This window comes from Beta vulgaris, chromosome 6, assembly GCF_026745355.1.
Source record: "Beta vulgaris subsp. vulgaris cultivar EL10 chromosome 6, EL10.2, whole genome shotgun sequence".
Taxonomy (NCBI): Eukaryota; Viridiplantae; Streptophyta; class Magnoliopsida; order Caryophyllales; family Amaranthaceae; genus Beta; species Beta vulgaris.
In genome coordinates this window covers 8,564,145-8,581,027 of record NC_079207.1, presented here as the reverse complement: position 1 = coordinate 8,581,027, position 16,883 = coordinate 8,564,145, and the positions used below count along the sequence as shown (strand labels likewise).

Genomic DNA, 16,883 nt, shown 5'->3' with positions numbered 1-16,883 from the left:
TCCATTGTACCCCAATTCTTCCCTTCCAACCATGTTTACCCTCGAAACCAAACGAGTTTCCGAGGTTTTGTCATGGCGGAAGGAGATGTATTTGGGTACAGATTCGACATCAAATGGGACATGACAATCCTAAATGTCATAACACCATTCAGAGAAAAAGATCGATACTTTTGCTAGAGTAGCTTCGGAAACCGTAATTGAACGTTAAAGAGTGAATCTATGGTATACTTAGTTTGGAGTGTGTAAATGTAGCATTTTTTTCCTTAGTTTGGTTTTGCCCATCACTCTTATCCGACTTTCTATTAGATCTTACCAAATGATTTCTTCACTCCAATTAACTTATAAGATACTACTTTGCTTAATTTTCTAGATATATTTTGTCTACTTTTAATTTCTTAAAATCAATTGTATACCTTTTGTGTAGTAGTCCTTTTTTCTTCTAAAAAAAATGTAACGTTTGTAACTTTCGTTGTGTATAATCTCTTTCGTTGTGTATAATCTAAACGTCAAACCGTTTGATAACTTTCGTTGTGTATAATCTCTTTCGTTGTGTATAATCTAAACGTCAAACCGTTTGATAACTTTCGTTGTATATAATCTCTTTCGTTGTGTATAATATAAACGTCAAACCGTTTGATACAAGAATATTCCTTGTTTGTGGTAACAGACTAACAGTAATGAGTTTCATGTGATCCATAATTGAGCATGTAAACTGGAACTATGAGTTTGTTCCTTAAAATTTGCATCTATTTTTTGTTACATTAAAAAAGCAACTATTTTTTAACTGTTAGATACCAGATTTTAGTTATTAGTACTATCAGTTTCAAGGTTTAGCTTACAAAGTCAAAATGTTAGTGCCAAATGTATTTATTGTACAAATATTTTTGTCATTTTGTGACAGTGCTGCAACTTTTTCCATGTTCGTGGCTCCTACTCCATAATAATAGGTGGGACCCTTTGGCTTTACTGCAAAATAGAACATTATATGTGGGTCACACTCATGAATCCTTTGTTCTCTTGTGATTATGAAAGTTTGATGTGTCTCGTGTTCAGGTAGTATGTGCCTTTGGTTGGGTTTTGAATTTAGAGCTAATCAACTTAGTCCGGTCCAGTTCGATTTTTTGGCCATGGTCGAGTCTAATTCGGTTCGATTTTTTTTTTTTTACTTTTGGCCGGACTTTGAGCAAGTCAAAAATGAATTTTCAGTCTATTTTTTTGCCGGGTTCGATTTTTGTCCAAAAAGCCCGTTTATTTTAGTCTGAAATAACAGATTTTGGACACAAAAATTTGACACTGCCTGACCAATTGGCAATTTTTCAAGACATAGCCCGACCCGAACCAGCTCGGCCCATTATCACCTCTAGTTTTGATCCATTTTTAAGTGTGTGTTAGTCATGTTATTTTGAATTGAAAGAATAAAAAACTGAAGCTGAATTGAATCGGGAGAAATTGAAACTGAATTGAATAGGGAGAAATTAAACTGAATTGAGAATATATTTAAAAAAAGGGCCTTAGATTTCAATTGTTTTTTTTTTTTTTTGCAATGTTTATGTATCTTTAATTTCAAAGAATTGAGTACTATTGTTTAGTTTTTTTTAGGGGAGTACTATTTATTAATTGAGTATAGAAAATAAAATTTCTCAAGAATAAATCTACTTATTTGACGGGCTAGATAGGAATTGTCTCTAATTTTGTGGGAAGTACTAGAACTTTATATTGTCTAAAAAACAACCTCTTTACTCTCTAGTTTTAAGTTCTAACGTATTAAGAAATTAATTCACTCATAAATTAACATGTCAACTAAATAACACCTTAGACTCTATGATTTTTAATAAGGTGTATATTTTGTTAGAATTTTTTAATTTAGTAACTTTTCACTACCACTTTTGAAGGTAAGCCCCCACAATCCTCATTCTCATACTTCCTCCGTTTTTTATTAGATGTTACACTTTTTAAATCACGGACTCTTACGTAATTTTTTGAGAGGAGAGAGATAGAGAGAATGAAAAACAAAAGGGTCCCATGTGAACATGTGATAGGAGAGAGATAGAGAGAAGTTATTACCCAAAATAAAACTGTAACATCTAATTTAAAACTTCCTAAAATAGAAAGTGTAACATCTAAAAAAACGGAGGAAGTACTTTATTTTTTCGTTAATTGTAGTGAAAAATAAAATGCGTAGACTAATTTAGAATAGATTTAGTATATGGTTAGATTGGGAAAATGTATATTTTTGATGGTGTTTGAGTAGGCATGGGCATTTGATGAGAATGGTAATCCGTATATGATGAAAATCCCATATTCAATTACAGTAATTTAAATGAAGAACATGAAAAATGTGACCTTTAGTTTATCTTTTATTGACGATTTTATTGCTCTTGTACTCGCAAGCCGAACTTTTAGATGGAAAGAACAAAATCTTAATAGTCAAAGATCTTATAAATCCAATCATAACAATTAACTCTCCAGCTTGTTTTTCTATTCGTGGTGGAATTTTGATGCAGTATGGAGCCACGTCAAGTATAGGAGCATGTGAAGGGGTCTCAAGCTTATAGGAGGTCACCACTCCTCCGTCTTGAGTCTTTTCACGCCTTAGTATATAAAAACCCGAAAAATGAGTAGGTCTCGGCCTGCATCACACAGGTGGTTCCGAGCCTACTCCAAGCTTATATAAAATAATAATTCGCAATAGTTAACCAAGCAGTAGCCAAGAACAAAGAAGCAATCCAAGATCAATGGAGGGTCGCCCCAGTCAAAACTGGTAAGTATTCCAATTACTCTACCCCGCTTCTTCTCTCTCTTTCACTATTCTCACCTGGGTCCCCGGCTTTGGTTGCTTGGCCGGGGTAGAAGTGGTAGTAATTGCGAATGAGCAAGTAGGGGGCGGCAACTAAAGAGGTAGCGAGACTGACCGCAATTGCAGGTAATGCCAATTCACTTAGAAGATAGAGTATGGCTCAGCATGTTCTATTTGAGGTAGGAGAAGAACCCGACTCGGTATTCAAAAAAATAGAGGAAGCGAAACCAAGTGTAGGAGTGGTTGGATTTCATCCTTCCTTTCCTCTTGTACCAAAACTTCTACACTCTTATGAAGACGGGCGTTCCTTTCCTGTAGCTAATGTTGCTCTTGTTTTTGTAGTTAGTTCTTGTAGCTAGGATTTACTTCTTAATTGTTAGTACACATAAATGCCTTTTAACAAGCTATAGTACTTCCCTATTGCTATATGCTTATCGTCATTTTATTTCAAAATAAAATAATGCAAACATATTACTAAATGAATGAACATACCACTAAACTAACATCTTCATATGATCATATCACTAATCCACCAACGATTCTCTAATTACTCAAGGATATCTTGGCCTAGTAGTTAAAATTGAGGTACTGTGAATGATAGGTCACATGTTCGGATCCCTCCTTGGTTCCTTCTTTTTTTGTATTTTGTACTGCGTTCGTGACTTATATAGATAAAAAAAAAAACTGACGGTTCTCTAATTTCGCCTATGTGATTGGTTCAACCAAGCTTGAAAAATAAATGAAAATGGTTGAATTCGACCTAAAAGTGTCTACATCTACCTTTTCTATTATGTTCCTGTCAAGTGGGCTAAAAAAAAAACCATTGGCCTTTATAAGGCAAGTTAAAAGTGTGGGCTCGGCGCTGGACAATTTTTATGACAAGTTTTGCAGTGGGAATTGTCTCTATTCACTAAAACAAATACATAACGATCTTGATTGTATAATTCATATACTACCTCCGTATTTTTTTAGTTACATCATTTGCTTTTATGACACTATTCATCAACCAACTTTATTACTACATTTGTTTTATATTATTTGCAACGATTTGACATAAAATGTGAGTAGAAAGTGTCTAATCGTTGCAAATAATATGAAATGGAGGTAATATATTATTTCGCATCATTATATAAGAAAAAACATAGTCAAATGGAGTGCATAAGAAGCACTAACATGTAACACTATCCTAATTTCAAATAAGGCACGAATTGTTAAATTGAGCAACAAGCGTACAAAGACAATTTCTTCAAGAAATGCGGATATACACTCATGAATGCGTAAGAAGCACTAACATGTGGCACTATCCTAACTAAGCTTGCTTGGTGAAGATAGTGGGAAATTCACCATTTAACTTTGAGATTACAAGTTCGAATTCCACTATATCTCCCATAATCTCAAACGTTGACCTGTGTAATTAGGCTGGTTGACCCGCAAGAGGTGTTGATCCAGTAGGATCCTTCTCCTTACCAAGGAGGTCCCTGAGTAGGGTCCCCTTAAAAAATGTAGCGCTATCCTAATATCCTTCATGACTTAAACCAAGCATATATATGATGTCCAAGTCTAATAAATATTTTGTTAAATTCAACAACATTAATAGCTGAATCTATATTGTGCACATGATCTATTTCATATTTACAGGCTCATTTGTGTGTTGTTAATATATAGTGATAACAAGTAATAGATAATCTGCGAAGAAAGTCTCTTGCAGAGGTTTATGACAATGCTTGCCCACTCCAAATATCAGTTTTCCTTCATAAATTTTTAATAACACGTCGAGGGTAAAACTGAGCGATAATGAAAATCTATAAACAAAAGAAATATGATTGGAAATAAAATTCAATTATTACAAATATCGACATAAGACTTTTATCACAGTACATATAAATATATCGCCAAAATTGTCAAATTATATTCGAAAACTAAACAAGCCATAAATGTGATGATTTCAAGTCGACCAAGTCAAAATCGACTGAGTCAGGCCTATAAATTCTTATATGCATGCAAATATTTAAGTATGTAAAATAGATTACGTAAAGATTCAGTAAAAGATATGAATTTGTGTATATAATTATGTGGCAAAATCTTTCTTGCTTATGATCTAAACAAAATCATGGTATTAAAACCAAATATGCAGGGCCATATATATCACATAGTTGACTTAGTAGTTTCCTGACATTGCTAATTAGTAGTAATGACATAAGAGTACACAAAATTGGATCTGTTTTAGTTGAAAAAAAAGATGCTCTTCGCGTTTTTTTAATTTCCTTTTGAATACGTGTATCTTTTTCGCATTACATACGGCTTTACAATGAAATTTACTTTTATTTTCCGCAAAAAAAGAGGTTTGAGTGTGGAGGTTGTTCTTATTTTACCCGAGGGGTTTGAATTAGCCCCACTCGTGGTTGTCACCAAAGGCTTACAACTAAACAGTTACGTAGAAATTGAAATGAAATGTGTCTCACAAAATCATGTTAACAACTCCCTTACTGTGCACAACTAATTGATCACTAGCTAGGTCGGCAAGGGATCGGGGATAAACAAAGTACTCCCTCCGTCTCATAAAAAAATTTGTATATAAACAAACAATTTGTTAGCTACCATAAATATAATTTCAACATAATACTAAATTGTCATGTTAATATAATACTAACTTGACATAATATACATAGTTAACTTTTTGTTATAAACATTCTTCTCTAGGAAGAATCATACGTTGCTTTTCAGGAGAAACTCTTAAATTATATCCAATAAACGTAAATAGTGTATATATCGGTGACATTTTGGTCGAAACACCCCATATTTTTCATGGAAAATTTCTAAAATATCCACAAGTTTCTCCAAACGTGGAGTCTTATTTGATTCGTCTCGATACGAATTTTTACAATATCGACTTTTTATATTTTTTACAAATACAAAATTAGAGATATAGAGGCTCAAAGTATTGAATCGGCATGCGTGAAAAGTGTAAGTGTAACTATTAAGAATGAACGGAAATAGTATGTACTATTTCAATGTTTTGGATGTAATTATAACAAGCTTGTTTTTCAGTTAAAGGCATCAGTAAAGGTAATACAGACAAGTACTTTCTTTATTTCAAGTAAAGCAAACTAAAGGATGCAGCGTCTTTCAAGCAAATTCCATAGTATCATTAGCAAATTGCATGTCCAATTAAGTAAGATCCCTTTCTCAATGTTCCATGACAGTAAATTATTCTGAAACACCCTACTCCCTAATTATTGGATTGAACAGTTAATTTCGAATTGTAATATTTTTCGACATTATTAAGGAATTAATGACTTTGTTTACCGAAAAATTAAATTATTTTGAAGCATAACTCGACTAAGAACTCGAATTTCTTTGTTGCCAGTTGTGCTACATTCGATATTCTGATATACCATTCCATGAAATCATCCTAGAATAAAAGTTACTTGAGCTAGGAGTTTACAGTGGTAACTAAGAATAGGCTTGTTTAACATATAACTACCAGGGAATAATCAACTTCGCATGCCAATAACCATCAGATGTTAGAGTTTTTAATGTTAACGAACCGGTTTCTAAAATCAATTTGTTGATGAAGCACATAATTTCGACTTCTGCTAAGACTATCGATGAACTACTTGAACGACTAGAATAAGCATTTTGTAGTAATGATCTTATTTTAAGAGCAAGAAGAGTAGTATACTCTCATTCTGATGTACTATATATTGAAGGAAACTAGCAATTTTGGGTGATATTTGTGTTACCTCAAGGAGGAAAAAGACTCCTTTCACTCTTGTATCTTTGATTCTCCTGACTTCTTCAAGCTACCTAAAATTCCATCGATCAGCTTGTCCTTAGTCGTCTCAACAGGATTTGCAACAAATGTGTAGCTCTTTTGTGGCCTCTGCTTCCGTGCAGGGTTGATTGCAGAAGAAGCAGCAGCTTCACCTTTGACATCAGTACTGTTGGATGATTCGGGCAGCTCAGATGCCTCCTTAGAACAGTCTACTGAATCCTCAGCACGAGAGCCATGATCCTGAGTATCACTTTCATCCTTGGTGCTGTACCATGAATCCAAGATTTGTAGCAACGAACTGTCTTCCTGATTCACCGTTGACCTGTTTTGATCCTCTACTTTGACCAGCGATGAATTTGTACCCTCTTCCATATCAGAAAAGTCATCATCATCTGATACAGAAGGCTCATAATTATTACAAGTTAATTTTTGCTCCTGGTTTGCAACAGGTCCAAGTTCCTCCCATTGACATTCACCATCCTCATTCTTCCGTGGTAAATCAGGCACATCGTCTTCTGAACCTGAAGACTTCTCTCTGAGGCCCAAGGATGCAATGCCGGAAGAGTAAACCACATGATCCGGATAAACATGAGAAGATTCTACTTTCACCCCAGGCATAATCTGTAGGAGGGATACCAGTTTTGGGTACCCAAGCTTTTTGTGATCAAGAGCATATCCATATTTGTCAACGAAGTGGCTTTTTAAGAGACCCATATTGTAACCTTCAGGGTACTGAGATAGAAGTTCATCCAAAAGCTTCTGACAGTCTGCTAGGACTTCACTTCTGGGCTTTTCAGAAGGCTTCTTCTGCAAGGGGGAGGATACGTTCAATGAAGAGTTTTCTTCAGAAGATGAGCCCATAAAAATAGAACTTAACCCATTTGAACTGTGAGGTTGGGCATTCTGAGGTTGAGGTTCTGCTGAACTTTCTGCAGGAGGGTGAATAAATCTAAATCGAGGAGTTTTAGTTGGAAATTCTGCAATCCATTTCTTCTCTGAAACTAATAGATCTACCAAGTGACGAAGATCAGGTTCTTCAAGAGATCGAAGGATTAAAGGTCCTTCCTTCTGAATCTTTTCAGCGAAGTGCTCCCTAAGACAGAAGACAAAGATTACCAAACAACACATACGTTTAACATAGTAGCATAAAAAAATTAAATTCGTTTGTTAGCTTTTGTTAAGTAGCTTCATGCCACTCAAGCAACACTCAAAAGCTCAATCCACTTTACTTTCGTGAACCAGTAATAGACTATTCCGCGAAAGGTATGCCATTAAATCTTTTATGACAATCCAATTGGTGCAGTTTAGAGCATTTCAAGGAGTTTCCTGAAAATAGCGACATAGCAGTGGTAACTTCAACACTATATTTATGTAAAATATTGGAAACTTGGATGGTAAAGAAGTTGCATCAACTGATGATCACATATTCAATGATAACCGGTTCCATGACCACAACAGGACTAAAAAGATAAAGAATAAATCTACTATAATAAGGAAACTGCTTGAAAATGCTTTGTTCAAAGAGGAAGGCTGATCAAAGATACATATTTGTAGCTTCTCTTATCCTTCAAAGTAACAATCGCTCTATTCTGGGAGACTTTTCGCATGCAGAAACAATGTACAAGGTGATCATTTAGATGTTTTACCCTTTGGCAAGGAAAAAGGAATTCAGGAAAACCATTAGGCTCTAGAGGCACCTGAGCAGGGTCTCTGACCACAGAAGGCATATTCTGCAACTAATTATGTTCCCTCTTGGACTGAGCAAGAAATATGACAGAAGGACGCTTCTCTTTGAGCTGTGTTCAAGACTGACGTTAGGAGATTGTATTATTCTCTGAACTAAGAGGCAGAGGTTACCCCCTGTCACATAAAAAACTATTAAGTATTTTGGCTTCCTCACTTAAAACACTGAAAGGTGATTAGTGTCCATAGAATGTTCATCTCAACACGAATGGCTCCTTGGAGCATGTAAACATGGCACATCTGTTAAAAATAATTAGCGTCTCTGTAGTGGTTGGAAAGAGGGGGGGGGGGGAACTGATACAATTTTATTTAGGATAAAAGTGGTAAAACTAAAAATAATTTTCCAATCACATATTTAGAAGAAAAATTCTCAAAACTTTAATTTATAAGTGGTGCTTTGACCCACTATTGACAATGTAGATCTGCCAGTAGATCTAACGTCTCCTATCTATGTATTTTGTGCATGGAAGGCCTCTGTCTAGAACGTTTATGAAGTTTGCACTGGAATTTCCATCCTGGCAAAATTTAATGTTCTAGAACAGGGTTAAGCTTTTGGTGTTCGCAAAACACCCTTGACCTTTTCAGGCGGATACCTTGGTTGTAGCTTTGTACTTATGCCTGGATGAAGCCTATAGGGCAGTGAGAAAAAGAATTTTCATTATTTGGGTAAGATTAATGTGTCAAGAATAATTCCTGTTCTTGACTGGGGCTGATCAGGGAATGATTCCCTTCAACTCCTTGTTCCCCTCTTTACCACTAAGTTGACACCAAATCAAAAAATGGTGGGAAATTATTGCTAATACTCGTCCTGAATTTAGGATGATTTGGATAAACATCTCGAGAGAATCCCCAGCATAAACTTTTTCTTATAAGCTATAATTCATAGTTCACAGAAAGAAGCCAGCCAGAAGGAAACAGTGAGTAGAAGACATCTGGAAAGCTTCATATAAGATTTTCCGCAGTTATACTACCTCCTTACAATTTTACAACGATCCAGAATCACACAGAAAAAAAGCACATAATGAGTTACTTCTTAAGAGTCCCTTCCGACAGCCCTTCTTTGAAACACTTCTATACCCCAGCTCAGGCTGGAGGAAATGAGAATAAAGGGTTCATAGATCCATAAGCTGGGGTGTGGGAAGTGGTAACACAGCCCTTGTTTCAAACACTTCTATTCCCCAACTCCATATTCCTCTCTCTTCCACTAAGTTGACACTAAATTTTTGAACAATGGTGGAAGATTATTGTTAATAGTCGTCTTGAATTTAGAAAGACTTTGGATAAACATCTAGAGAGAATCCCCAGAATAAAGTTTCCTTATAAGCTATAATTCATAGTTCATACGTTCACAGATAGAAGCCAGCCAGAAGGAATAAGTACAAGACATCTGGAAACCTTCATATAAGATTTTCAAAAGTTCTATGTTCTTCTAAAAAAAGAATATGAAATTGATTTAAATTGCTTGTTTTGACAATTTTTAGACTATCCAGAATTACACAGAAAACAAGCACATAATGAGTTACTTCTTAAGAGTCTCTAACACTCCTATTCCCCCAGCTCAGGCTGGAGGAATTGAGAATAAAAGGTTCATAAATCCATAAGCAGGGGTGTGGGAAGTGGAAACACAAGCGTGTTGAATGTTGATACAATGTCAAACGCATAATGTGGAAAAACAGTTTAGAAATAATACCTGGATCTCGAGTTTAAGACAATGTCCGATCCTCTGCATGTTTTAAGAAACATATGAAGAGAACTCCAGAAAGTATCCTTAGAGAACAGCTCATGCTTCCTTGAGTCTGAAGCATCATCAAACTTTTTTGAATTTTCTTCTATAAATTCAGGCACTTCACTGGATTGTTCAGTTGATGTACTGGCAGAAAATTTTTGCCAAGATTTGCACCAGTTTATTACCCTTGTTATGAAACCTAGATTAGCTTCAGATTCATCAGATATGTTAGTTTTGGCATCCTCATTTAATGCAGTAATGGAAGAAGAATGTGCTGGCTGTTTAGAACTGTGTTGGTTGATTAATTTAGTCTCCTCTTTGGACATTTCTGGGCTACCACTAGATGTATTTAATTTACCAGATGTATCAGCGCTTGTCTTCTTGGAATCTGCACTGGGACCAAACCATAGTCGTTTGAATAGACCAATTTTGGTTTCAGAATGTTCTTTGTCCTTAGGGGAAAGAGGAATCTCAACTTCCTTCATAGTAGAAGCATCTCCGGGAAAATCCTTAGTAGAACCAACCTGATTGTCTCTTTGAAGACCATCTAATTCCTTTTCCTCAGGAGTCACTTTCGCCGACTTCTCTCCCACTGTTCTCTCTCTACCGTCAATGTAAGGGAACACGGGTGACTGTGGCTTGGCATCCACCATTCTAGTAATTGTGTGAGTCTGATCATTTGCTTTTCCAGTCTCCTTGACATCCTGGTTCTTATTCTCAGTCACGGATCTTACAGAAGTACCATTGCCCTTAATAGATTCTCGAAGTTTTGGAGATGCAGGGCGTAAAAAGAACTGACCATCAGCACAAGCTTTAACCTTTACAATGTGGGGCATTGATAGCAGAAAGCGAGAAAATTTTTTATAACCATAGAAGTTTTTATCAATAGATACATTCCTCTTTGTCATCTCAGATCGAAGTTCTAGAATGTTAAGTCCGTTTGGATGTGCATTTAAAATACGACGAACCTGCCTCAAAATTGTCACAGGTACTGGATGAGACTCTAAGGACAGATCGGCTTTAGACACATTGTCAGCCTCCAAACGGATTTTCTGCTCAGATGCAGCATATGGATCTTCAAGGGGACCTCTGTAGTGACCATACCAAGAATTAAAGGGGCCATCTGGTGGCTGGTTAAAATGCCTACCAGAAAGGTTTTCTCCTTTAGCTAATTCATTCCAACGCCACATGATGCTTGCAGCACTACAGAGGACACTGGGGGCATGTTTGCTTTCACCAGCAAGCAGTATATTATAGTTGTTCATTCTCAGTTTGTGCAAAATTCCAGCAAAATCCCTGTCACCAGATATCAAAAAGACGTGTGCAGGTGGTGGATTTTGAGATACCCAATACATAAGGTCCACAAGAAGGGACCTATCGGCACTGTTCTTGCCACCTGGAAGAAACAAGGGAACAGTATAAGAAATCAGCATAAAGAATGTCGGCTTCGCCTTATTGACCGAAGCAGTTGTTTTTCAATTGAAAGTGTTAGACATTGCAAGCATCAAGAGCAAATCAACAAAATCCCTTTACATATCATACTTCCAGAAACTAATTAGCAGTCCTATACCAATATCTCTAACTTTGAGCAGAAGCGATTGAATTTCCAATTTGATGCAATCAGATCTTTCAGTCAACAAAATTCATCTAGAAAGTGTCAAATAGGATACTTTTCTCTGTCGTCCATTGGAGTATTATTTCCCTACATCCTAAACTAAGAGAGGAAAGGACTTTAAGATAAGAAGCACAGAAACTTTCAACACTGGTTACAATCTCGCTCACTTTGATTCTGATCAAATTACTGATCGTATTAGGAGAAATTGTCCTGTCAAGCACCATTAGAAGGACAAAAGGGTCAGCCTAGACCAGGTATTGGAAAACTCCACAAAATTATTTGAGAAATCATGCAAAGGTGTGAGTCTTTGGAGCAATTGATAAAGAGGCTCCAAAACAACTCATCAGGATTCCGACAGGAATGGATCTGTCTCCAGTAATATGATCTGCAGGAAGGGGTGAAGATAAGAATAGCATCGACATTTTTTACCACCTATGACGATCACTCTGTTTCAGCAGCAACAGAGCCATCAGCAACAAAATATAAGTGGCAACATACCTTAAAAAGACAATTTACCTACTACTTCTTTGGTAGTAGGGTCCCGAAGGGAAAAGGTTGCAGGATGACCCTCCCATGCCAGATCTGAATTTGAACCAACCAGATTCACATCTCATCAGCTCATCTCAAATTCATAAATATGTTGTTTGATAGTTTGCTACTCCCATTTGAGCCCCGGAATTCTTAAGAAATATGTACTTAGCACTTACACAAGATGACTATGCAATCACATCAACATTCAAGACAAAATCATGCTGAAACAACAAAATGCAAGTCTGAAGCATGTAGTATACATAAAGATACGAGAATGATTAACTAATAACTATCCGAGTCATCAGATAAAAATACATTATCAAAAAATCGTGAATAGACTCCTCAAGAGCTTTTACATGGAAAGTATTGCCAAGTGAACATGACCACAAGAAGAATGTGAGCTAAGGCCATGCAATTTCCATTCTCCTCACCTCCCCGTAGTTTATAGTCCACATTATAGTGTCTAGCTGACATCAATTAACCATGAAAAGAGCTTCCCTTTTCATCAGTCGCAAATTTAACCAGGTACTTAAATTTTTAGAAGCTGCAAACATCCAATAATTTAACGCACTTGCCAACATGAGCTAATAAACATCCGAAAACACTTGAGGGACAAAATGCAAGATGCACTCTTATTTCTTTCCCCGATTGCGACGAAATCACGTTAGAGCACATGATCTCATGTTACCTAATAGACTTTTCTGCAATAATTTTTGTTCCATCCTTGATCTGATTCTCATTAGCACTTTGCATTGAAATAATTAAGCAAAAAAAAAAAAAAAAAAAAACTTGTATTGTCAGACACATTGTCATCGGAGCTCTAAGTCATATTCCTTCAATTTTTTGCTCCTCTATTAGATGGATATTTCTACGTCATCCTAAAAATTAAAAATTTGATTGAATCAAATGGTTTCTAGCTTCTCTCAGTGAACTCTTTCCAGCATATTCTCATCTACTATTCTAGTATAATGTCATCAAACAACCTAGTATATACCTGTCTATTAGATATTGTCGAAAACAATGCACAGAAATTACTCACATTTGCACTAATTCCATGGACATGTACCTTCACCAGACCATAGTTTTTACCCGTTGTTTCTTAGATATTCTTTAAAAAAAAAAGGTCCATTAGAGCAAAATAGGCGGAGATTGATCAACAATGATTTTTTTTTTTAAAAAAAAGACATACTCTAAGTTCTGATATCAATATGAATGTAAGAGCAGCACGATATCAAATTATATCAATATGAATGTAAGAGTATAACCACTAACCTATCGTTCAAGCAACCAAAAAGGCAAGACAAGGCAATGCCGAACTACAATATCCACTTGTGCTGATTCATCAACCCAACATGGTGTGGATGAAAATCAGTGCAGGCTATCTAGATTATGCCACAAATGATTGAAATTGAAGCTTTTGCAAAGGCTATAATAAACGTGATGGCTACATTGAGATCAAGGTGTAAATCTTCCTAACATGAGCTACAATGAACGTGATGGCTACATTAAGATCAAAGGTGTATATTTCCTAACACGAGCTACAATAAACGTGATGGCTACATTGAGATCAAATGTGTACATTTTCCTAACACGAGCTACAATAAACGTGATGGCTACATTGAGATCAAAGGCGTACATTTTCCTAACAAAAGCTACAATAAACATGATGGCTACATTGAGATCAAAGGTGTAAATTTTTCTAACACGAGCTACAATAATTCTTCCTGATTTCACAACTTAATTACAGTTGAAAAAATCAAAGACAAACCAATCATAGTATATGCACCAAATTGGCTTAATTACACATATCAACTGACTATCTCCACTCCAACAAGGAATCAACTAAGTACACCTTAGAACAAAAAAGGGTTATTAAGGCCCCGTTCTTTTGGATTGGGAGAAACTGAACTAAACTGCGAGAAAGCTGAACATGTTAGGGTATCTGAATTGAACTAACATTAAGTCGAAAAGAACATGGCCTAAGTACACCTTAGAAGTTAGAACAAAACAAAAGACATAATAAAATCGAAAAAAACAAAAAGAAGGAAAGATAGAAAAGATACCATGAGGAATATGGACAAGATTAACACCAGTACTAGACAAAGCTTCTTGATTAGACCTAGTAAGGCATAAAACATCCCCAAAGGCGTTAACTTGAAGAGGACCCTTAATACCATTAGCTCTAACAGCTGAAGTAATGAAGTGGGTAATCTTGAAAACATTAACCCCATTTGGTATGGCACAATTCTCAATGTCCCACCACACTGAAACTCTCACATTCTTACTCTCTTCGTCGTGCCGCCGAGACGGCGAAGAAGAAGAAGAAGAGGAAGAAGAAGAAGTAGAAAACAGAGAGATGCACAGAATTCCATTTCTTGAGGATGAGAGAATTTGGGATAGGGGTTTTGATCTTAATGAGAGATAATTCATGGTGGTGTTCTGGTATATATTGCAGTTTTTTTGTGTAACAAATTTGGGGAATTTGAGGTTAAAGGTTTAGTGAGATTGAATTGAAGAGTGAAGTGTTCATTTGAGCTCCATTTTTATGGAACTTTTTTTTTGGAGAGAAAGAGCTGAAAAAATGGGGTTTTGGTTTTGGGGGAAATGTCAATTTGTGTGCTTAAACCCTGCATAAGCCCTAGGAGCATGTGTTTTGCACGTGACTTTATTTGTCATTAGGATTTAATTAAGAGGCCAATTGTACATTATTTTTTAGCTATATGCGTCACGAAGGCAGTATCAAGTACAAATAAGAGATGGGAGATTCGAACATATGAGAGGTGTTAAGTGCATGATTAGCATGGGAATATTTGTGTGTTTCTAAACATATGAGAGGTGTTAACTGCGAAATGATAATTGGAGAATTTTAAACCATCAATGAAACCATAGTAGATATGGAATCGAAAATAGATATTACTCGTAGATACTACTCTCTCCGTCCCAAAATATAGTTTCTGATTATATTTTTTCACGGAAATTAATATAGGTAGAATCTAAGAGGGATAATAAAGATTTTTTGTTTATTGTTGTTGTATGGGGAAAGATGATTTTAAGAAAGAGAACGAAGAATAATTGGTGAAAGGCCATTAAATGTAACCATTGGGTTGAATAACCAAAGAAAAAAAAAACTAATTTCAAGAAACAAATAAATGACGGGGCACGATTTTTCTAGGAAAATTACGGAAAAATTTGGAACTAAATTTAGAAATCAAGAACTATATTTTGGGACAACTAAAATAGACACATGAACTATATTTTGAGATAGAAGGAGTATTATACAATAAATAACGGGTGATCAATGCTTTGAAATTTTTATTATTTAGGACTTGTAATGATATTTTACGATACTTTTCATTGCAAATTTTATGTTCAGTGCTATGCCCCGGACAAGAAAAAATTTCATTTAGCAATATAGTATTTTAAAATGATAACACTAAATACAACTTGGTCTAGTGGTTATAACTTTAGTATATGAATTTGAGGTCACACGATCAAAACTTATACTATCCAATTTCTATTTTTTTTATTGTACATGGATTACATGAACTAAAACTCCATAGAGAGAGTGACATGTGGCACAACTCCTTGTTTAGGAACGTCTTTTAATATATTTACTAGTATTTGGGCCTGGGCTCTGCCTCGGGTTGTTATTGTGTTTCCGGACTTAATATGCATTTTTTTCCATTCCCACTAAAATATATTAAGAAAAACTCAACATTTAAAAGATACAAATATAATAATATGAACTAAGAAGCATGATTAAAAGTTGGTTGAGATAGTAATTGTGTCATGTTATAATAGCAAGAGGTCACAGGTTCAAATCTTATTGCAAGCTAATTTTACTTTTGTCAATCGACATAGCTTACACTATTCACTGTATTTAAAAAGTGGTATGTTATCTTCTTAATATTGAACTTAAATAGTTACCTAATTGAGCCTGAGGTGGTGGAGTAGTGGTATCACTTCTAATCTGTTATCCCTGAAATATATGGATCAAACCTCATAGCACTCATTTGAGTAATTTCCCATATCCCCCTACCCCTTCGAGTGAGTCTCCTTCATCTTACCAAAAAAAAGCCTAATTTTAAATTAAAATTAGATGGTCTCTTATAAGACCAACTATTTCTGCACATAGGTCACAATTTTTTTGTTTCTATCTCTTTGCTTTCTTTAATTTCACAGTCTCCGTCAACATCTTACTTATTTTAGAATAGATGATGTATAGTAGTATTAAATGGTAAAGGACTAAAGCTCTTATAATACACAAAATTTTACATATTATAGATCGTACATGAGACGAGGTTACAATATACCTCCTATGTTCTTTTTATATTACAATAATTACTATTTTGGGAAGTTTCACATCTATTGCAATAATTCCAATTTTGGTATAAAAAGTAACTTTAATTGATGATATTTTCCTTACTTTATCTTATTAAAACCATCATTAATTACTCACTTTGCCTTATAAAATTGCTTTTATTTTCTAATGATGATTTATCTCATACTCTAGCTAGTCAATTAAAGTGTTACTTTTATTCTAAACTACTCATTTGTTCCAAATCCTTAAAAGTTGTCTCCAAACGCATTGTTGTAACATAAAAAAACAGAGGTAGTATTAGTTCGGCTAAATTTTAATCGGATTGGGTCACCTTTAGTTTTTACTACTTATAACCTTCAATTTTGGCTAATTTTT

At 35.3% G+C, this 16,883-nt stretch overlaps 1 protein-coding gene across 1 annotated transcript; it reads right to left on the bottom strand.

Annotated features, from left to right (window-relative positions):
* Positions 1-5,776: 5,776 nt before the first annotated feature.
* On the bottom strand, positions 5,777-14,798 carry LOC104895472 (hypothetical protein). Its single transcript, XM_010681990.4, has 3 exons — positions 14,251-14,798; positions 10,006-11,437; positions 5,777-7,665 (listed from the first exon to the last, which is right to left on the bottom strand). The coding sequence occupies exons 1-3, from the start codon at positions 14,615-14,617 to the stop codon at positions 6,564-6,566; spliced, it is 2,901 nt and encodes a 966-aa protein (XP_010680292.1). The 5' UTR covers positions 14,618-14,798; the 3' UTR covers positions 5,777-6,563.
* Positions 14,799-16,883: the final 2,085 nt, after the last annotated feature.